Genomic DNA, 19,827 nt, shown 5'->3' with positions numbered 1-19,827 from the left:
AAAGAAAGAGAGGGGACAGCGAGAGATCTGACTTTTAATCTGCAAAGAAGACAAACATCAGAGAGGGTGATTTTCCAGCCCACTGCCATGACGGACGTAAAGAGAGAGAGAGAAAGAGAGCGATAAAAGGAGGGACAGAGCTATTTGACTATCAGGTTCTAGTGATCTGTAAAATATAATGGATTTGTTAGACTTCCCTTGGCATATGGAAGAGTTTACAGTAGCTAGAGCTTAGAGTACCATTAACTTTCACATGAGCATTTGCTGGCCATTATCTTTGATGTCATATGAATTATACTGCTCAGTTTAAATCTAACATATGGAGGGCCCTTTAACCAACACATTAAGCTAAGGAACCAGTGTTGAACTGGCCACAAAGTTCTGAGAGGACGATATCTCAATATTCACGCGAATAAACCCTTTGCCAGTACTACAAGTAAGTGATGACATAAATGTTTTATAATTTGTGAATGAACCCTTTGAAACATTCTCAACCAAGGTCTAACATCCACTGTGAAGCCGTACAACAGAATACATAAAGGGATTCAGAGATCTCCTTGGTTGCGCGAACTCAACCTTCAACCACTTCACCATTTGATGTCTCAATAAAATGCAAAGATTGGAATAGAGAACAATTAGTCCTTTTTGTTTTGAGACAGCCGGGCGTCTTGTCCCCCGTCAATAAAGTGGACGGGGGACAATGAGATGGTGGCCGGTGGATATTCTAGCATGAGGAATGTGTCATTTCACTTCTAATGAGTGGAGAATGGGCTAAGCCCTTCTCAGGAGAAAAAAGATCCGGCATATTGATCCGCCTATGGTGCTGCCTGCCTTATTGGTAACACTTGAGCTGAATGGAGTATTGATCGCTGATGTGCCGTGACTGTTTGCTGAGATAAAATATTTACACGCTTTAGTGGATTTGCCACCACTGCTGTCTTGCAGCTGGAACCTGCGTTTATCATCACCTGGATTTGGGGCTGAATGCCCTTAAATCCAACTTCAGCAGATGTGGTGTTCCATGTTTCCCCTCTGTTTGGCTATAAATTCTGTGTGAGAAGTCAATGGCAGACAGCTGTGGAAGGCCAAAGGTGACATCATATCTTCAGATCATGGTGTGGACTGTGCAGCGGTGAAATGCGCTAATTTACTAGGAGGCTAAGGGACCTTCATGCCAGAAATGTAACTCTGCACACTATTTTGTAGCCTCAGCTCTTTCAAGTCATGACCTGTAGCCCCCATAGGAGCCAGACAGCACCCCTACTTTCACAATCAGTCAGCCTAACACAACTGGGACAAACGGAGAGCACATTTCAACTGAGGGACGGAGGGAAAGAGAGATAGAGAGGCAAAGGGGAGAAAGAAGCCCTTTTATCTTTTTGAACCAAGTCTGGCAGAAGGCACTGATTGGTACACCAGTGCTTGTTGGCCTCTGGTAGTCTCTCGACTCTCTCCCCGCTCAGCTCCAGAGAGAAATGAACTGATGCAAGACTGGGCTGAGGGAGAGAAAAGACTGAGATATAGCTCAAGAGGGAGATACCGAACACTGACTGATAAAGAGAAGGGCTGAGTAAAAGAAGAGGTGGGAGATTAAAAGACGAGGAGAGAAGGTGAAGGAAAAGCAGGAATAGACACACACATGGTTATTCATAGCACAGGGGCCCTAAAATATGATGTCGAGTCTTGTATAAAACCACAGTCAATTCAAAATTCTGGAGGAAAACTAGAGAAAATGAAACGCACCAGGGATCAGGCAGGTTATGACTAATAATCAGAGTCAGACTGTGAAGTGCTGTCAAATTCATAAACATGGATTACTTAGGTCGGACTCAACGTTTCACTGTTTGTGTATTTATTTTCTTCCACTTGCCAATATGATCATTTACATATGAAGGAAGTGATTCACGCAAGCACTGCTGCAGATAAAAAAAATACCACCTGTTCATCTGGTTGTTTAAGGCAGATGGCACAATATTGCTAACCTTGCGAGGCAGCTGGATTTCTCACAGCGAGAATCCATCTTGCCAACCACAGTGGTTTCGGACCAATCAGCATCCTATGAGGGAGGATCTACGGGCAGAAACTGTTACTGGTATTTGTAGCAGTGCCTCTTAGGTGCAATTTTTCCTTTACAAACACGGCAAGAATGGTCTACCGACATGCTAACTAGCTTTTAAAGCACTTCAGACTGTGGTTTGCTGTTGTGTTGTGTTTCCTCTTCAGAGATTTCCTTCTACTTCATATGATAGACAGATGGTTGATCTAATTACCTGCCAAGTATTTTTTTTTGAAAGTGCCTACCCTTTTGCAAACAGTTTCCAACAAAGCCTTTCCAGATGGTTCTGTGTAACAAACCATCTGACGAGTCAGGTTAGAATATCGCTATCCTCCAAGTAGACATTCAACATAAAAGTATATTGCGCTGGTTCTCAACTTATCAACACATTAAGGTTATAAATTGAGTTTAAAAAATGGAGAGAAGTTAGATGAGAAATAGACGAGTAAATCAATAAGTATTGGGATTCTGTTCCACAAATAAGACAATCCAGTTAGAATCACATTGATGTTTGTAATGGCACAAATTAGAAACTAGAAAATCAGCCCTTCAACATAACCTTGCTCAACAGAATACCACGCCGATAGCTTCATTTGACACAGATGGTAGCTGTTATATGTGAAACTGTATTCTTTACACATACAGTAACATCTCTGGTTTTAGCAGGCTTTAACACACAAATGCAAATGGAAGACTTACAGCTGAAAAATAAATAGCTGAGTGGATTGATACTGCTCTCATAATGCGTTAAGGTACGGCCCCATGCTCCTTGCCTGGTCCCATTTCCTGAGTTGGGAATCCGTTCTTTCTACATCAGTGTGATGTGCTTTGAAGTTGGAATGTGGGATCAACATGGATGCTACGAAGAAGATGTGCTGTATTTCATTGCTCCGAGTGTTTAAACATCATGTTGATAGCTTGTTAGGTCACTTCACGCGGCAACTAATAGTTACAAGCTAATACCAGATTACAAATTAAATGTTAGCAAAAACATTTATAAATTTGCATCATTAATCAAACATTTCTTACAATCAACACTTACTTATGTCCACCATCTTTCTGCATATATGACGTCGACAACTAAGCAAGTTGTGCACCAAAATCTTTGTCTTCTGACTTATGGGGAGCATTCATGTGAATTTTGCGAGTCAGGAACAATTTTTTCTGATTATTCCTCGACATAAATGCACAAGTATGGAGCCGAAGCTAGGAGACGAGCTTAGTTTTCCAACATCACAAAGGATTAAATTAGTAGCGCTTAACAATTGCAAGTGCTGTAGTAGATACTCATTTACTGTATCTTAGCAGATCGACCAGTGAAAGAAAGAGATTTAAGCTTCTGTGCATTGAGTCAGAGAAGCTAGTGCAACAGTAGCTACGCTGTAAGTGATATCAGGATATCAGCTCTCATCACATTGTATCAACAGACAGGAGGAACAACAGGTAATAGGTAATCAGAAGGTAGGGGAAGCGTTTTCTGAGGGGTCATATTGACTTACAGGGGCAGTTGGCGCCCTCTGGAGTGCTGGATGGTGTCTTGCCGTCAGGACAGCAGCCGAACTCTGTGTTGTCACAGGATGACCTGTCTTCAGCTGTGGGCACAGTGGTGCTTGCCATTGTGGGACCTGGGGGTGATAAACAGGGGCACATTATCTTTCATGAAGCTTCAGAAAATGCATGGATTCAAGCTTATCCCAGAGACCCAGAGGGGAGTTTTTTCAAAACTCTCTTTAGGTACAGAGGACAGGAATTGAAACCCACAATTTCCTCTGTTTCTTCTCAACTTGCTCTTGTTCTTGCAGATGGTTGTGTATTTGCAGTCTGTTGACCAGTGACTGGGTACTAATAGAGGCATCTGTCAGGAGCAATTATATAGCATTTTCATGGGGATTGATTATACACCTGGAACTCGTTTTGTCAGGCAGAGAACACATAATGGCCACTGTTGCCAGTCATGTCACACACAGTGCACTGTAAATGGAGGGGGGGGTCTATTTGATCTGCAACTGCTGACTGCTTACTGGCTGACAGTTATCTTCAAGGCTTCCCAGGAGAAAAAAAACATAGTCATTTGTGTAACCGTCACTGTATATCTGGCCATCTTGGGACATAAAAGACATAAAAGTGGCTGGTCTTTCTCTCTGTGAAGAATGAGAGTGTGTAACAGCAGCAAACCTCCATCCTCTCTAATGATGGTGCTGGTGGAGGGGGTGTCTTGGTTGAAGCGGTGCAGTTTATGGCCACACAGAGATTAGAAATAATCGCCGAGGCAAACAGCTAGCGGCTAAACAAGTTGTAAAGACGTCAGAGGCGAGGGACGTCCTGCTCAAGGACTCGCGGTCAAAGGATGTGAGAGGAGGGAGGAGGAGGTGGGGGCGGGTTTATAGGGCATCTGTTGGCGTGTGGTCTGCAGATTTACAGACGCTGGGCTGAAGAGGAGACTGCTGGTGGTGGAGAGGGTAGTACACAGCAGCCAAGGGGACGCTGCATGACTCCAGTGGGAGCCATGAGAGCTGTCAAATAAATACACACACACACACACACACACACTGACATAGACAGCCAAAGATGAGTGCAGATTTCAACAGAGCATGAATACAAAAACACTGACTAGCACACACCTCCGACCTGCTCACATTTATGTATTCAGACAGTGATATGTGCACTCGGGATTGGTCAAACTCAGTGACATAAGGAGAGGGAGATAAGAGTAAAAAAAAAAAACCACACACACGAGCACACACACACACACACACACACACACACACACACACACACACATCTTTGTACACCTATCTTTGTGGGGACCTGTCATTGACATAATGCATTCCCTTACCCACTATTCTAACCTGAACCATCACAACTGAATGTCTAACCCTAACCTAAACTCTACCCCTGATCTTAACCTAATTCTAACCTGAACCCTAAAACGAAGTCTTAAACTTGTGGGGTCCAACAATACAGGCTCCCTCTTTTCAGACCCCATGACTATAGTAAAACCTGCACAAACACACACGCACACAAAACAAAGATAAGACTACAATATACATAGAGATTATGCAAATTGTAATGTTGTCTATGTTGAAATCTGCACTGTACAATCTCCACATCTGCTCACACTACATCAGCATGTGTGCAGAAACATTCAGCATGCTCGGGTACACATCAGTTCACACACACATACGTATACACATATACACACACACAGCCACAAGACACCGGCTCTCCTTGGCAGGCAAGCTACGTGCTCCTCGCGTCACCGAGCACTCTGGTCAGCCTCTGACAAGAGAATAAATCTAAGACTCAGGGAGAAGGAGCGAGGGGGGGTGAGGAAGAGGAAGAGCCGAGGAAGAGCACATTGGGGGCCATGCTCTTCCATCAGTCCTGTCCTGTTACAGAAAGCTGTCAGGCAAGGTGGATGGATGGACAGAAAACAAAAACAGAAAAAAAAAAAAAGTTAAGATTGAAAAGTCTCAGTCATCCCTTCCCGTCCAAGAGGATGCCCAGAACCCGCAGGTGGCTATTAACAGTCAGGAGGGCATATCGAGAAAGATTTGAGACTAGTCATGTGACAAGGTACGCAGCCTCCTCACTCACTCACACCTCAACCTCTCAGTCACATCAGCCTGTCAAGCCAGGCTCCAGAGATCCCCAGATGCGGGCCAACAGTTTCATCTGGCCTGCCGCGAGTGTATTTTACAGAGCCTGGGTTTGTTTTTGCTGTTGAGAGCGAGCACGCTGGTGATATGGGAGAGAAGAGCATGGGTGATGTAGCAACAGTGAACCATGCAAATACATTCCTTTCTGTCTGAAATTGAGATATACATCTTATGCAAGCTGAAATGACACTAACAGCATGTGTTTACACAGATTTGCCTTCCTGGCTTTGACACTTCTCTCCTCCGGCTGTTACGCTCAGGAGGGTGTGTTGACAATACATACAACACAAAACAATACATGAGCCTGAGCTGGCTTTACCTTAACTTTCAATGATGGCATGATTGTGTTATGATGTCAGCTAAGAAAAGACTATGAGTTTGTCCAACCCCTTCTTCAAAAAAACAAAAACAAGCCCCTCCCACAAACACCCAAAGCATTGTGGGTAATGAAGTGAAAGAGCAGGGATTTACCGACAGGCTCCTCTGCCCCACTGGCCTCCGTTGGGATGCCGCTACCCGCTTCCTCTTCCAGCTCATCCTCTTCTTCGGTCTGGTCATCCCCGCTTGGCTCCCCGCTGCCTGAGCCCTCAAAGGAGGTCACTGCGGCGGAGGGGGCAGGGCTGCTGCTGCGGGAGGAGGAGGTGGTGGTGGCAGCGGTTGACTGTGGCGGCTGAGGCTGGGTGTGGATGGGGTGGTTTGCTCGCGCGCGGTTGTGGGTGAGGGTGGAAAAGGGGGTGGTGGCCGGGGGCCGGTCCCGCTCGGTGGTCTCTGTCTCTGCTGTCCTTGGAGGCGGGATGGCCCACACCATGTTAGGGTGGAAGGGGGCGGCGGTGGTGATGGAGGCGGCAGCGGTTGAACTGGGGGTGGTGGTGATGGGGTTGGGGATAAGTCGTTCTGCCAGCTCGGTGATGGTTTCTGGTGGAGGGAAGGGCAGGAAGCAAGGAATGGATGAATGACTGAGCAAAGATGGAAATGTTTGATTTTGCTTCACCTGACTCATTACAATCTCAAAAATCACACCAGGGGAAATAAAAACATCTTTAGCCAATAAAGCATAACACAGCCACTTAATGATCATTACACCCACTACTGACAATAACTTTACCTTTACTGAAATATTATGGCCTTTTTCATCTTCTAACCCTTCTCCCTGATGCACAACAATGTCATTGTGAAATCACATTAAAAAGAACACACACACACACATAGGCAGGCTCCCATTTGTAAACACAACCCCTGATTTAAAAACTCTGCAATGGATGAGATGTCAGGAATCTTTATTTGACAAACCATAAGTAATGAAAGTGCATCCATATACAGAGTGAATATGGGATATGCCAACAGATGACTTACTGCATTCAAAGATATAGACAATGCAGAGCGCTCCAGCTGCAGATGGGTTATGTTGCTCAGATACTCTAAACTGCAAATACTCCAGTTGGTGTCAAGGCATCGTCTGTAGTGTGTTTGTGAGCACATATGGCATGCATTTGTTTGTACAATATTCATGTATGTGTGTTGCATGCATGCTGTGCCATTGCCTATGAATTATATATCCATATTCAAATGCTGCCCTCCAGTAGTAAAGCTTTAATCACCAACAGCCAGTGCCTCCGGTGATGAATGATTGATAGAAATGGGGCAAAAAAAGCCGGCTTTAACTCCGACTTCAAAGACGGCAGACTCCTGCTCGCAGAGCGCACGAGCATCCATCAACGCCACCACAAACACTCTCCTGTCAACAGACGCACACAAACATGCACACACACCCACACACGCACACGGCAAGAAAAAGCCTCCAAATGAGGTAGAGAGCGAGAGAGGAGGCTCTCTGCAGAGACCATCATTACCAATGCAAAAAGCTCTGGTGCAAAAGGACAAACTGTCTGCGATAAAAGAACGATAAATAGGACAAAAACTCCTGAGGGGGAGAAGTGAGTTGGCAGGGAAATGCTACGTAAGTGAGTCCTTCAGATTTAGGCAAGGCGAGCAGGCGTGACAATACTGCCGTTCCTCTTCTACTTCTTACGTGTCCCATGGGTCTAGATGTGTGTTAGCATGTGGGTGAAATGAAAAGAAGATTTAAATAAAAAAACCCATACCATAGATTTGCGCCTCATTAGGATTCACCTAACATTATGTGTAGGACTTAATTACACTGCTATAATCGCCTATTTGATCTGCAATTATTCACCGAGGTGTGAAATGTGATACCTATTGAGACGGCAGAAAGCCTGGGAGACTCACAAGGTGTCAGCTTAAAACTCTGCAGATATTTGTTGAGAAAGAGATTTGGAGTGGAGTGCATAGAGCACTGATGCTATCACCAAGAATGGTGGCATGCATTGCTTTTCCTCTTGGCTACACCTGTCAGTCAGGTGCCAAGCTTAGCGTCAGGCGGCTTGCTCCCTGGGAAGTGTCTAACGTGTCTGCATATCTCGAGCCGAGAGCTGCTGTGACGTGGGATAAGAGAAGAAAAGCACGCACGTCTGAAAAGAGGAAAGACGCAGCAGCAGCAGCAGCAGCAGCAGCAGCAGCAGCAGCAGCAGCAGCAACAGTCTGTTCAGCTGATGCTTCTCTTAATCAGGTTTAACAGTCCATTTGCCTGTGTTTCTGCTTTTTTCTCCCCTCAGTGAAGCAATGGACAGTCATGTCACTGAGTGGGGAAAAAAAAAAAATCATTGTCATCTTGGCTTGTCTCAGCCGTGTAGTTATGGTTGAAAGGTGGTTATTAAGATTGTTTGTGGTGTCAGCCGCACTCAGCGAGGAGGAGGAGGAGGGATTGGGAAACAGGAGACCAGGGGAGAAAGACAAGGGAGCCACAGAGCTGAGCAGAAGAAAATGATAGGGACAAACTGCCTGAAGAAAAGGAATTAAATCAGAAAAAAACAGGTTAACAAAGGAAGCAGTGGCGGAATAAGGTAAGGCAAACAGAACGAGGGATTAAATAATGAGAGAAAATTGCAGGACATGGAGGAGAAATTGTGAAGGCAACAGAGCCCTGACTAACACGCAGGCGGAGGACTGCCGATGCCATATGCTGGCACTCGTTGCCAATTTGCTGCAAACCTACAGGTGATAACACCATATGGGAGAGGCGGGTCATTGCCAACTTGGTGGCCGTTTTCCCCTGGTGCTAGAATTTGTTCACTGGCCCAAATGCCCTCCCTCTGGTGCTTGTTGCAGCAGCGCTTGCATTATGTTTTTTTTTTTTTTTTTTCAGGATTTCTCAGATATCTTATGCTCAGAAACAGCAAAGAAGCCAGAAAAACTCCTCCCTGCTCTCTGTGTGTGGCTGTGCTGCCTGTTAGCTCGGAGACTTCAGAGACAGCTGGGTAACATCACAGTTGACTGCAAGTTCTCTGTCACCAGCAGAAAAATTTGAAGGAGTTTTTTCTGCAGGATTGTGAATTTTTTTTTTTTTTTTTCCGGCCTGCCCATTAGTGGCAGACTGTGCAGCAGCAGTCACACTCTGCGGTATAATAAAAAGTTGCGGCAGATCAATGATGTTAAAAAAGATCAATATTCACTCATTTATATAAGCCCTTGGCACTGCTCTCTTGTCAAACCACATAGCAGCTTGGTGAGCATTAGCATGCCACAGTGCTGAGGCCGGGCGTCTGGAAGCTCTGCATGTAAGCAGCAGGAGGGAGGGCAAGGCAGGGCTGCAGCGTGGTGAGGGGTGGAGGCAGAGCAAATGCTAATTCGCACCCAGCCACACGTGAAATGAGCTCGAGATCTAACCCCCGAGCCGACAGCAGTGGCGGAGCAGCTACCCGCGGTGCCACCGCGTCCGGGAAAAGAAATTAAAAAATCCTCCGTGGCTGTCGGTGAGCCCGAGTGCTTGCCTGTCTCTTCCTCCCCTGAGGGTACGATAGAGAAAGGGCTCCGCTGAGAGGCGTCTTTTTGCCTTCTCTGCGCAGCAATGCTAGAAGTGGGATTACACACAACCCACAATTCCATTGCCAGGCAACAGAGGAATGTGAAAACCAGACCTGATTTTGGCTCCTTTTGCTGGTAACCCACGGCACTGAATTTGTAATTACCAGATGTTCAGGGACTTATCAAAGCCTTGTTGATCTCTTGCTGAGTCTATTTGTATTTTTTTTTATCTGTGTACCTGCAACTGCAGTTCAACAAAGGCCATGCCAATCGCCTCCTATGGATATGACCTAGTTTGGGTTTGACAAAGACCACTCAAGGGAGATGGATGAAAAGGATTCTGCTTTTTTTGTGACACAGTATTTGATCACTTGTTCTGTGTCCACTGAGCGATAAGGTGAATGAACATTTTTACACCCGAAAATGCCAGACACCTGGCCGTGGCTCTTGGCCAGACCCAAACAGCTGGCACTCCTCTTCCACACTGCACTTGCCGGCGGCGTCTCTAGAACCCTGTTGTGACGCAAGCTGGCAGTCAGCGCAACAACTTCACTGTACATGAAAGCCACGGCCTTGGCACATGTCCTAGCACCAATTACACCGATCCAAACAACATCCATCACCCTCCGGACCAAAGGGGCAAGAGCTCTACCTTTTACTCCGTGTACATGTGCTCTACATCCGCCATCATACTGAAACGGCATCGTGTTCCTGCCAGCATAAAGCTGCAAAGGGAATGATACAGTTCCCAACGGGGGAGCGGGGGTTTTGAAGATGGAGCCAAATCCCGACAGAGGGGCGAGAAAGCAAAGAGGAAGTGTCATTGCTATCTTGTGGGATTGTAGGGCTCAGACTCCAGTCGAACTGCACATCCCTTGGATTTAAATGCTACACTCTCTTACTTTTTCTTATTCTAATGTTTCCCCAGTGCTGCACATGATTTCGCTCTCACCTGACAGTCCATGAGACGAAGGCTTATTTTTTCTGTACATTATGCGCTCGGTGAAATGAACCGAATGTTTCTTATTAGACAATCATAATCACGGAGCTTTAGAAAACTGCAGTTTTACAAACAAAGAAAGGCAAAATTCTCAGAGGAGAACTTGAATACCGACCATGTGACTTTGTTCTTGTGTCCTTTGAAATAAAATACTCGCCTAATCACAAATAAGAATCACTGCTCAAACTGCTGTTATGTGCAGGTATTTTCTTATAGATGCAAAATTCGAGCTAAACATGCATGTGACTTTACTCTCTGAGGCAGAGACAGAGAGATGGATAAGAGGGGGAACAGCAGGAGGCCCACGACACTGCTCATTATCGTCTGATCAGGGCCTGACAACAGTCGGCCATCCGTGCGGCCTGTGATGCATGGAGGCGTCGGTGGGGCTCACCTGTGCACTGTCCGAAGTGTTGCACTGTGATGTCCTTGTCTTGCCTGCAGGCTATGGTCCTCAGCTGGCACTGGTCGGCGTAAGTCACCCCATCTGATCCGCACACCTGCTCCACAGTGACAGAGATGGAAAGAGAGGGAGGGGAGACCGGAAACGCACGTTAGCTCCCTGTTGGCCGCTGAAGCAACATCTCTCTATTTATAACTTGTGGATCAAACTACTTATTTCTTAAGTGCAGACAGTCCCCACCTTCGTCTTGTTTTTCTCGTCGCAGTCAGGTGAGGGGCACTCGCAGTGGGCTTGGCCGTTCACCTCAATGCAAGAAGCTCCAAAGCTGCACACTAACTCCTCACATGAAGTCGGAGCCTCAGGACCTGTGGATGACACGAGTTTGTGTTGTCACACTTCCTCTGCAGTCCCACACTCGTGCAGTTTGTAGCAACGGAGAACAGCTGCTGTACGAGTTCTGATTGTGGCAGCTAAATTAAAAGTTAAATCTGCATGCATATTTAATGTTTCACAGTTACAGAACTTTTGCTTACTTTTATTAAGTAAGCAAGGCTTCTGCCTGTTAAACAGCCATTAAATTAGTTTCTCAAATTTAGTAAAGCATGGTGAAATACGAATGCAATCAAACAAAAATAAATGTTTTCTGAGTCTGTACCACATTTATAAATACAGTATACAATTAGTGTGGCTGTTGCTTTAAATCTTTCTCCACTTTTTTTGTATGACATCACACCAAAGATTCTGATTTGGACAAATAATTAATAGATGTGTTGTAAGTCCAATCTACAGCATGGTGTAGATTGGTACAATGGTGGTTTCATTTCAAAACCAGAACAGATACCAGATAAATACCAGTTTGTCATTTCTTATTTTCACAGACCACAATATTTTCCTGAAGCTGCAGTAAAAAACAGAGTATGTTTCAGTTATGTAAAGGTGTGCACTCAGGGTATTTTTTTCCACAGAGCTCTCCTGAAACTCTGCAGAGGAGCGTTTGAAGCCTTGGAAGTTGCCGCAGCAGGAGCAGCTGCTGGGGAGCCCTGCATCCACCGGCCAACTGTGAGTGTGGGGTCTTTGCATTGTTGCAACATCAGAGAACCTTGCAGTGCCCCTCCACCCCTTGGCTCCTGCTTTCATGTGCTACCACCTCTCAGTACCTTGTCTTTTCATCTGGCAGGATGTGTGGCAAAGTGCCCCACCACTGTGCCGGGACTGCTGGCTTCATTAAGCGTTTGACTTCCAGTCGATATCTGATGGTGCATCTTAATCAAGGAGCTGCGGGCCTCCACAGCAGGAACTAAACTTTCCTTCAACTGGCTTTTTTGCTTGTGCAACCACTGGAGCTGTTTCTATTATTAATCTAAGGGTAATCAATAGTCCTTATGCAGGAGTATAAACACACATTCAGGTGAATGGAGTATGGTGTGGAGGTAATAAAACGCCAGTGGAGCGATATGCCATACACATATCATTTGTACACTCAAGTATTTTCCTAATCACTATCGATTTTCTGCCCTGTAGCCTTCCTTCTTTCAATAAACCTGATGGATGTGAAGAGCAGACAGAGAAAGGACTGGCTGCTGCAAGGCTGATCCATGGATCAGACAAGTGACAGAAAAACACTTAAGAGTGATGGAGAGAAGAAGAGGAAAATGTGTGATTGTGTTTGTGTGGTTTATTGACGCTCCACCGGTTGCCTTGGTCCTCCCTCTTATTACCTTTGTCGCAGCCGTTCATGCCCATCTTGCTTCCATCTGGACACACGTTGCACTTCATGCCCTTCACTCCTGTCTTGCAGGAACACAGACCCGACATCTGCTCGCAGTCGTCCCGCACCGAGCCCGTGGCGTCGCAGTTACAGGCTGCCATGGAGAGGTAGATGGGGAAAAAAAGAAGGAAGAGAGAGAGATTGATGAGAAAAAAGTATCAATTCAGGACAGTGACAGGAAGAGGGATTAGAATAGCTTGGTTTATGTAGTGAACATAGTGTGTTGAAAGTGACCATAGCCCCTGAACCCTGCTTCAGTTATATTATTGTCAAGGGTTGGCAACAGTTCATCCAGCCTCAGGGGCCATTGAGGGCGGAGTACGGGTGCATAACAGAAACTCAAGAAAACAACCTTAGGGAAGGACATCAACCCCATCATGTTCCTAGAATCAATGATGTGTGTGTTTTTTTCCCCCTCCTCTCCTGCTGAACCTGGTATTGGTGTGCGGTGTGCTGTCTGCTTGCTGTGGGTAAACCTTGTTAAGGTCAGGCCACGGGTGAGGCACCTGCAGGCTTCCTGCTGTTGACTGAAAATGCTCCATGGCTTTGGAAGCATATGTCCTGTGATACCTCAGCGGCAGGGTACTAGCTGGTCACCATATTGCATTACACCAAGACAAACAAGGGGCCCTGACCCCGGTCGTCACTCGAATACAAATGAATACAGTTCAGTACAGTTGTGACATGACTGAAGGACACAAGTAATAACCATCAAATTGTAGTTTAGCTGGTAGGTAATTTCCTTTTTATTGTCTACACCATCTTCATGGATATTAATCTTACAAGTTAATACTGTGTTGGTTCAAAGATGTTGTCATGATTTTAGCGAGAAATTGATTTTCCCACCAAGAGCTGCTTCCCTGAGAAATGCATTTTCTCACTTACCTCTAATGGAATCTCACCATGTAAGTTTGGTTTGAATTTGTCAAGGTTTTAATACATCTGTGCCAAAATGTGTTAGGATCCATCCCACTGCAGTGTGGGGAATGGAGATTTATTCGGTAAAAAAAATAGCTTTAAAAATTCAACTACAACAACATAAAATTTTCAGAGCCAGTTTCTGCAGCTGTATTGTTATACTACTGTATCTATGTTGGATGCAGTTGTTTTCATAGAGAGTGTTTCTGGTCTATGAAGCATCTAAAGTAACACTATTTGCTACTTCTACTGTCTTCTCTGTATATACATCTGCTGCATATATGTTTGTGCAGGAAGTGTGATCCCTCCTCTGCTGCTCTTCCTGAGGTTTCTCTCTTTTATCACCTGTTTAAGTATTTTTGTGGATTATAAAGCCCTCTGAAGCAAATGTGTGATCTGAGATTATCGGCTATATGAATAAAACTGACTTGACGATTGAAGTCACACCAGAAATCTCAGAGACAGATGACTCAAAAGCCAAATAAAACCAAATCTCTCTGGCATGGTTGGATAACTCTTGAGGTAAGTGAATTTAGTTGGGTTTTTTTTTTGCAACGGGACAAGTACATCTGCTCAATCAGCACAGGTACAAAGATATGATTGCTTACGCGTGCAGCCGCTCATGTTCTCCGTCACGATGCCGCGGAAGTTCCAGAAGCCTGGCTCACAGCGGTCACACTTCTGTCCGCCAACACCCGGCTTACAGGAGCACTGACCGGAGGCGGGGTCACACGTCCCCTTGTAGGAGCCATAGACGTTACACTGACAGGTACCTGAGAACAGAGCAACATGGATGTCACCTTTAACTTCTAATTATCAACTTTTTGTTAACTGTTATGTATCCACTATGATGGATACTCTGTCATAAAGATTTAAACTAGGCTCAAATGCTGGGTCATGTTGGATAAAGTGTGCTTAGGTGAGTTTTTACCAAATCTTTTACCAAATCCTTCTTTCTAAGTCTGCGCTTTCTCCACCCATACTGTATCCCATGGCTAACAGCTTGATGCAGCATTTTCTCCTCCATCTGTGTGCTATCATTTGTCAAGATCATCAGATGAAGAGATTTTTTTCTGTTGATACAGTGCAACATTATCATAATTATTCCTTGGATTAAGATGAAACATTTTCAGTTCTGCAACTTTGGAAGTGTAACTGCAGTCAAGGACAATAAGCCCCCATATGCTGAAACAGCCTGATAGTATCTACAGTTTTTTTTTTCATTTGAGTGCACACAACAAACTGAGGACACATCAGAGGAGAAGGGTCACAGTGGGATGAGGACTTACTGGGACATCCAGCCAGTCCGACTCCTAAGGCAGCTGTTGTGTTGTCGGAGCAGCAGCCGTACACAGACAGACTGCAGTGCTGTGGTGCCGTCAGCTCAGGCAGAGATGTGGCTGAAATCACTGATGAGGCAGGAACAAAAAGGGGAGGGGGAACGTGGCACAAGGAGAGACAGAAGAACACCAACATTTGAGTGGGATTTAGACAACACAATCTCAGAGCAACATGTAACTTTTTGCCAACAATGAGATTGGCTCGAGGGGCAGAGGTGGAGAGGCTGGCAGCCGGCTTCAAGATAACAATTCTATTTTCTACTTTCTCCACAATAGCTCAAAATCAGGGGGAAATGATGCCATTACCTCCAGTGAAAACAAACAATGGCATTGCTGGTGAATGTGCGGGAGCTGACATTTACCACCTACTAGGAGGCATGTTCTCTTCATTTGTTCTTGTCTAATATTACAGAATTGTACTGCCGCCCTACAACCTTCCATATAAAAAAAAAAAAAAGAAAAGAAAAGAAAAGAAAAGCTGCTGCATAATGTGAAGGAATGTGCCAAGTAGTTTCTGTCTGTGCAGTATGTGTGTGTGTGTGTGTGTGTGTGTGCGGAGAGCTCCTTTGTCTACGGAGGCACCAGCCTTCATACTAGTGTGACAGCTCTGAATACACAACTACATTCAACAAAATAAAAACAAATGTGTTCCCAAAACCTGGCGCTTCTCCAGAAATCTGGAAGAGAGAACAACAAAACATACAGTAGGAGGAAAAAGGGAGGTTTGTTTAATGGCTGAGGTGAAAAATATCATTGCTCAAATTCTCTCCAGGCTTTGGAGCGCAAAGGAAAGTTGCAGAGACGGAAAGCAGAAACCTTTCCCTCCCCTTTTTTTTCTCTGTCTCTCTCTATTCCCCTCCCGATCTCTTTTTCTTGTGTTGCTCATTTGGAGTTTGGAGGCTAGAGATACAGGGGCTATAAATCACAGTGTTACTGGTGTGGATATGAGCCTCAGCCTAATGGTGATGACTCGGCTCACTCTTTTTTCCAGTGCTTTCCCACTCCAGAGATGGGCTTTGGACACACTTCATTTAACTTGCCACTTTCCAGCCCTCCGTTCGGCTATCTGTAGTGAGCCTATTAGGATGGGGGGAACTTTTAATTTCATATGTTCTTCCACCCTTCAAGGGTTTTTCCTCTTCAGTGGCTATTGTCCGGCACAATGCAGCTCATTGTGACGTGCAATATTACCCTCATGTTTTCAGGGTCTGCCGCTGTGCTTCCTCTGTTGCAGTGTAGTCAGTCTTTTATATTCCTGCAGGGGCATATCTGCATCTGTTTGCTTGTCAAGTAAACCAATAAGTGTTTCTTTGGATTCTACTGAAATCCCTGACCCAGATTTGAGTTTGTAGCCAGCTACAGAGGATGGTTTGAAGTTCCATGAGAGGCAAACTTTACACATGTGCATGCAGCAGATGACACTGCTGGCATCACATGCAAAAGGGTTCAAGTTTTTCAAAATCAGAGCGTCTTTTGGAGAAAAAAAAAAGGTTTTTCTTTCTTTCTCCACCAGATAAAGGTAGCATGTTTTGATAAGTTTCTGGAGTTGAGGTCATATGAAGTTTCTCCTTACATAGCTAATGTGGAGGGCAGTGAAATTCCCCAAGATCTGAGTTTTTTTTTCCATTAGCCAATAGGAGAGGAGAGCCCAGAGCTCTCGTACCCATAGAGGGCTCTTCAAAAAAGGATTGATTATCCATGGATGGTAGAGAAGCGTGACAGTCAGTGCCCAAGGAGGCCAGCTTAGGAAGGAGAAGAATCTGCAGGGATGTGTGTGAAAACACTGGCAGCTCCCTTATTCTCACTCTCTCTTCAACTCTCTCCATCCTCCTCTCTTTTAGACCCACGGGGAATCAAACAGGCTGGAATGATCACACGAAATCCCTTAAGTGCCTTTTGCCCTGCTCTCCAGGCCTGAGCCAGCATCGGAGCCAAAGCTCTTCATTTAACACAACCATGGAGAGGAAGAACTAACCTTTGCTACTTAACCACCAATCTGACAACTATTCTGGCTGATAAATGCCATTCATTTACATGCAAAGAGAGGGTTTTTATATTAAAGTAAGTGGGGTAGAGTGATATCCTGAGGGCTCTGAAGCACAAGTTTAATGGTTTAAATTGCCAGAATGTCTGGGGAGGAAAAATGAATGATTATTGCTTTCAGCTCAGTCTATATACGGTAGTGGAAATTGCATGAATATCAATGATAATAAACACAAATATATATTGTGCAATATAGTGGAATGTGTTGGTGCAGATTCCCCTAAACAACAGTGAAACTCCTTTTTCTTTAAAACCATTCACAAGAACAAGGAAGTGAAATGTGATTGGCTCGCTGCCCAACAAGAATTTGATCTCAACACCCAAACAGCCAATTAGCAAAAAGCCATGAGCTGTTCACCTGCTAATATACACTAAACACATGCATAGTTGTATGAAAACACACTTAACACTACATCTTCACATTCCTCAGCTATATGAATCCCAGCAGGCACAAAAGCAGAGTGATCAAAGGCAACACAGAGGCAACAGAGGGAATAAATGATGAAACTAATGATTCAAGCTGGTTTTACATTCACATTACACAGGCCTGTGAGAAAGATTACTGTGCACCAGCAGGCCTCGGAGGACAGGTCAGTTTCTACATATAAACAGGTCTGTTGAATCAACTTTCCCTGAGGAAATTAACGAAACGGATTAACGGAAACACGCATGAAGTTTAACCATGACCTCCTTCACTTCATCAGCTTCTGGCTACAGTGGTCACACTGCGGAGTAACGGCAGTGCTGTCAGAATTATGTTCCAACTACAGACTATTACTACCCCATCAATGGGTGAAATGAGTGGAGAAATGGGATGTCAATGACAATGAGTCTTGGAGAGGGTGCTTCTGCGCACTGCAACGACATTAGCTCTGAGTGGAATAATATACCGACCTGCACAGGGTCCTTGATTCTGAATCAACAAGTGCTCTTGTTTCTCACATCTGGCCTTCTTCAGCTCACACTCGTTGCTGTAGTTTTTGCCATCTGAGCCGCAAACCTACAAAAGAAGAAGAAGTTGATCATGGCACAATATACGGTTTAACCCGACGCCCTGTGTGCTCGGTTTCACTGCCACTGTCAACAGGCTGATGGCAAAGTTATGACATGTGTTAGCAGGGTATGCTGGATTAGTAGTTCCTTCTTGACCTTGGAAACAATAGAGTATGCCCAGATGTGATCACTTGATCTACACATTGAACTTAAAGTTATCACCAGGACTACTTGTTATCATGTTAACTAACTACTGCATCTCCATGACAACTGTGGAAACTACTGCTTATAAAGACTGTAAGATGCAGCTGTAAGCTCTGGGGAAAAAAAGGAAGTAGATCTCAAGTTAAAATGCAGCTTCACTACTTGAGTCAAGGTAAAGATACTTCTTGTTCAGTCCGATTTGTCCACAAACATAAAATATATCTGTATGTAAGTGTCAGACACATAAGAACCATGTGGATAGAATTTTTTTTTTCTTATTATTAAAAAAGCTCTGATAGTGTACAACAAAAAAACAAAAGATGTTTTCATGGTTTTGCCACTTTTATTGTTTTTCCTTTTCCCCTATTTATATATGCTTTCCATCTTTTACCACCAGGGTCCCATCAGGCTTTACAGATGATTGCAGAGGGAATTATAATATTGTGATGGAATCAGTAAATTATCTGTGGGCTACATCTGAGAAATCTTACCTTTGTACATTTTGGCAAATTTGCACCAAGAAAAACAGCTCATGTTCTCATTATAACTGCAAATCTAAAGACAAGTATCACCTGCATCACCTGAACATAATCTCTACACTGATTTGCATTTACCCCTGATGAAGTGTGGAGATACAGCGTCTCAGTTTGTGTGAGTTGTTGTTCAGAAAGGGTTTTGCATCGGTTGCATTTTAAGTATGAAACCATGTGAGTGGTTATGATGTTTTGAAGGCAGCCGTACCGGGTTGTGAGGAACACTCTGGCAGGTGAAGTCGCAGACACAGCGGTCCTCCTCTGCATCCTCATCCCACGAGCCTCCAAAGGTGCGACAGCGGTCCTGCTCACAGCTCTCCACGCCTGAGCCTGACCCTCCTGAGCCACAGTCTGCATGATGTACACCACAAATACACAGAATCATCAATAAAACATGCAAACACACAAGGGAGATGCCCCTTTATCAGCACATCAGATGGAAACGGCTTCCCAGTTTCATTTCTCTTTAAGTTAAGCCTACATTTATGCATAAGGAGCATCACTAAGTTAAGATAATTTACATTTCCCTCACGCTGGTTGCAGGGAGAGGGAACCAAAGGCGCTGCTGGTAGAACAAGATAATGACCCACCATAGTGAGGGCAAGAGATTCACTAAATAAATTAGACACAACATCTCTGCACCAGCAGTGAGGCATCCTTTTCATTTCAATTAAATAAGAGACAAAAAGGGGAGGGAATTATTAACTCTGGCCTCCAAGTGCGCTGACAGAATTGGTGGCAAGCCTTTATGGGTGCCTGCCTCCTGATATGAGAAGGCAACTAATTGCAAAGTGCTCTGTAAAATCTAATTATCTCCTGAGACTTTAAAGAAAGTTGTCCCTGCAAATCTTTAACTGCGACCCTGGACGGCCTTTTATTTGTCTTGAAAGTGCACTTCTCTCTCTCTCTCTCTCTCTCTCTCTCTCTCTCTCTCTCTCTCTCTCTCTCTCTCTCTCTCTCTCTCTCTCTCTCTCTCTCTCTCTCTCTCTCTCAGGCTGACCTTATGTTCCTGGTAAAGAGCCCGCAAA

General features: G+C 44.7%; 1 protein-coding gene across 2 annotated transcripts in view; it reads right to left on the bottom strand.

Annotated features, from left to right (window-relative positions):
• The window catches only part of agrn (agrin), a 251,176-nt gene that overhangs the window by 35,768 nt on the left and 195,581 nt on the right, over positions 1-19,827 (bottom strand). For both annotated transcript variants that reach the window (XM_071475408.1, XM_071475410.1), the window contains 9 exons: positions 19,008-19,150; positions 17,964-18,069; positions 14,976-15,095; positions 14,295-14,459; positions 12,719-12,862; positions 11,241-11,365; positions 10,992-11,097; positions 6,187-6,630; positions 3,556-3,681 (listed from right to left, as the gene is read on the bottom strand). In XM_071475408.1, the coding sequence (XP_071331509.1) occupies positions 3,556-3,681; positions 6,187-6,630; positions 10,992-11,097; positions 11,241-11,365; positions 12,719-12,862; positions 14,295-14,459; positions 14,976-15,095; positions 17,964-18,069; positions 19,008-19,150 (1,479 nt within the window). The remainder of the gene's footprint in view (positions 1-3,555; positions 3,682-6,186; positions 6,631-10,991; positions 11,098-11,240; positions 11,366-12,718; positions 12,863-14,294; positions 14,460-14,975; positions 15,096-17,963; positions 18,070-19,007; positions 19,151-19,827) is intronic.

Source organism: Trachinotus anak, unplaced genomic scaffold (assembly GCF_046630095.1).
Source record: "Trachinotus anak isolate AG129_WGS33_773 ecotype Australia unplaced genomic scaffold, CSIRO_AGI_Tana_v1 ptg000004l, whole genome shotgun sequence".
Classification (NCBI taxonomy): domain Eukaryota; kingdom Metazoa; phylum Chordata; class Actinopteri; order Carangiformes; family Carangidae; genus Trachinotus; species Trachinotus anak.
Note: the sequence above shows the minus strand (reverse complement) of the source record. Positions and strands in the feature narration are given on the sequence as shown.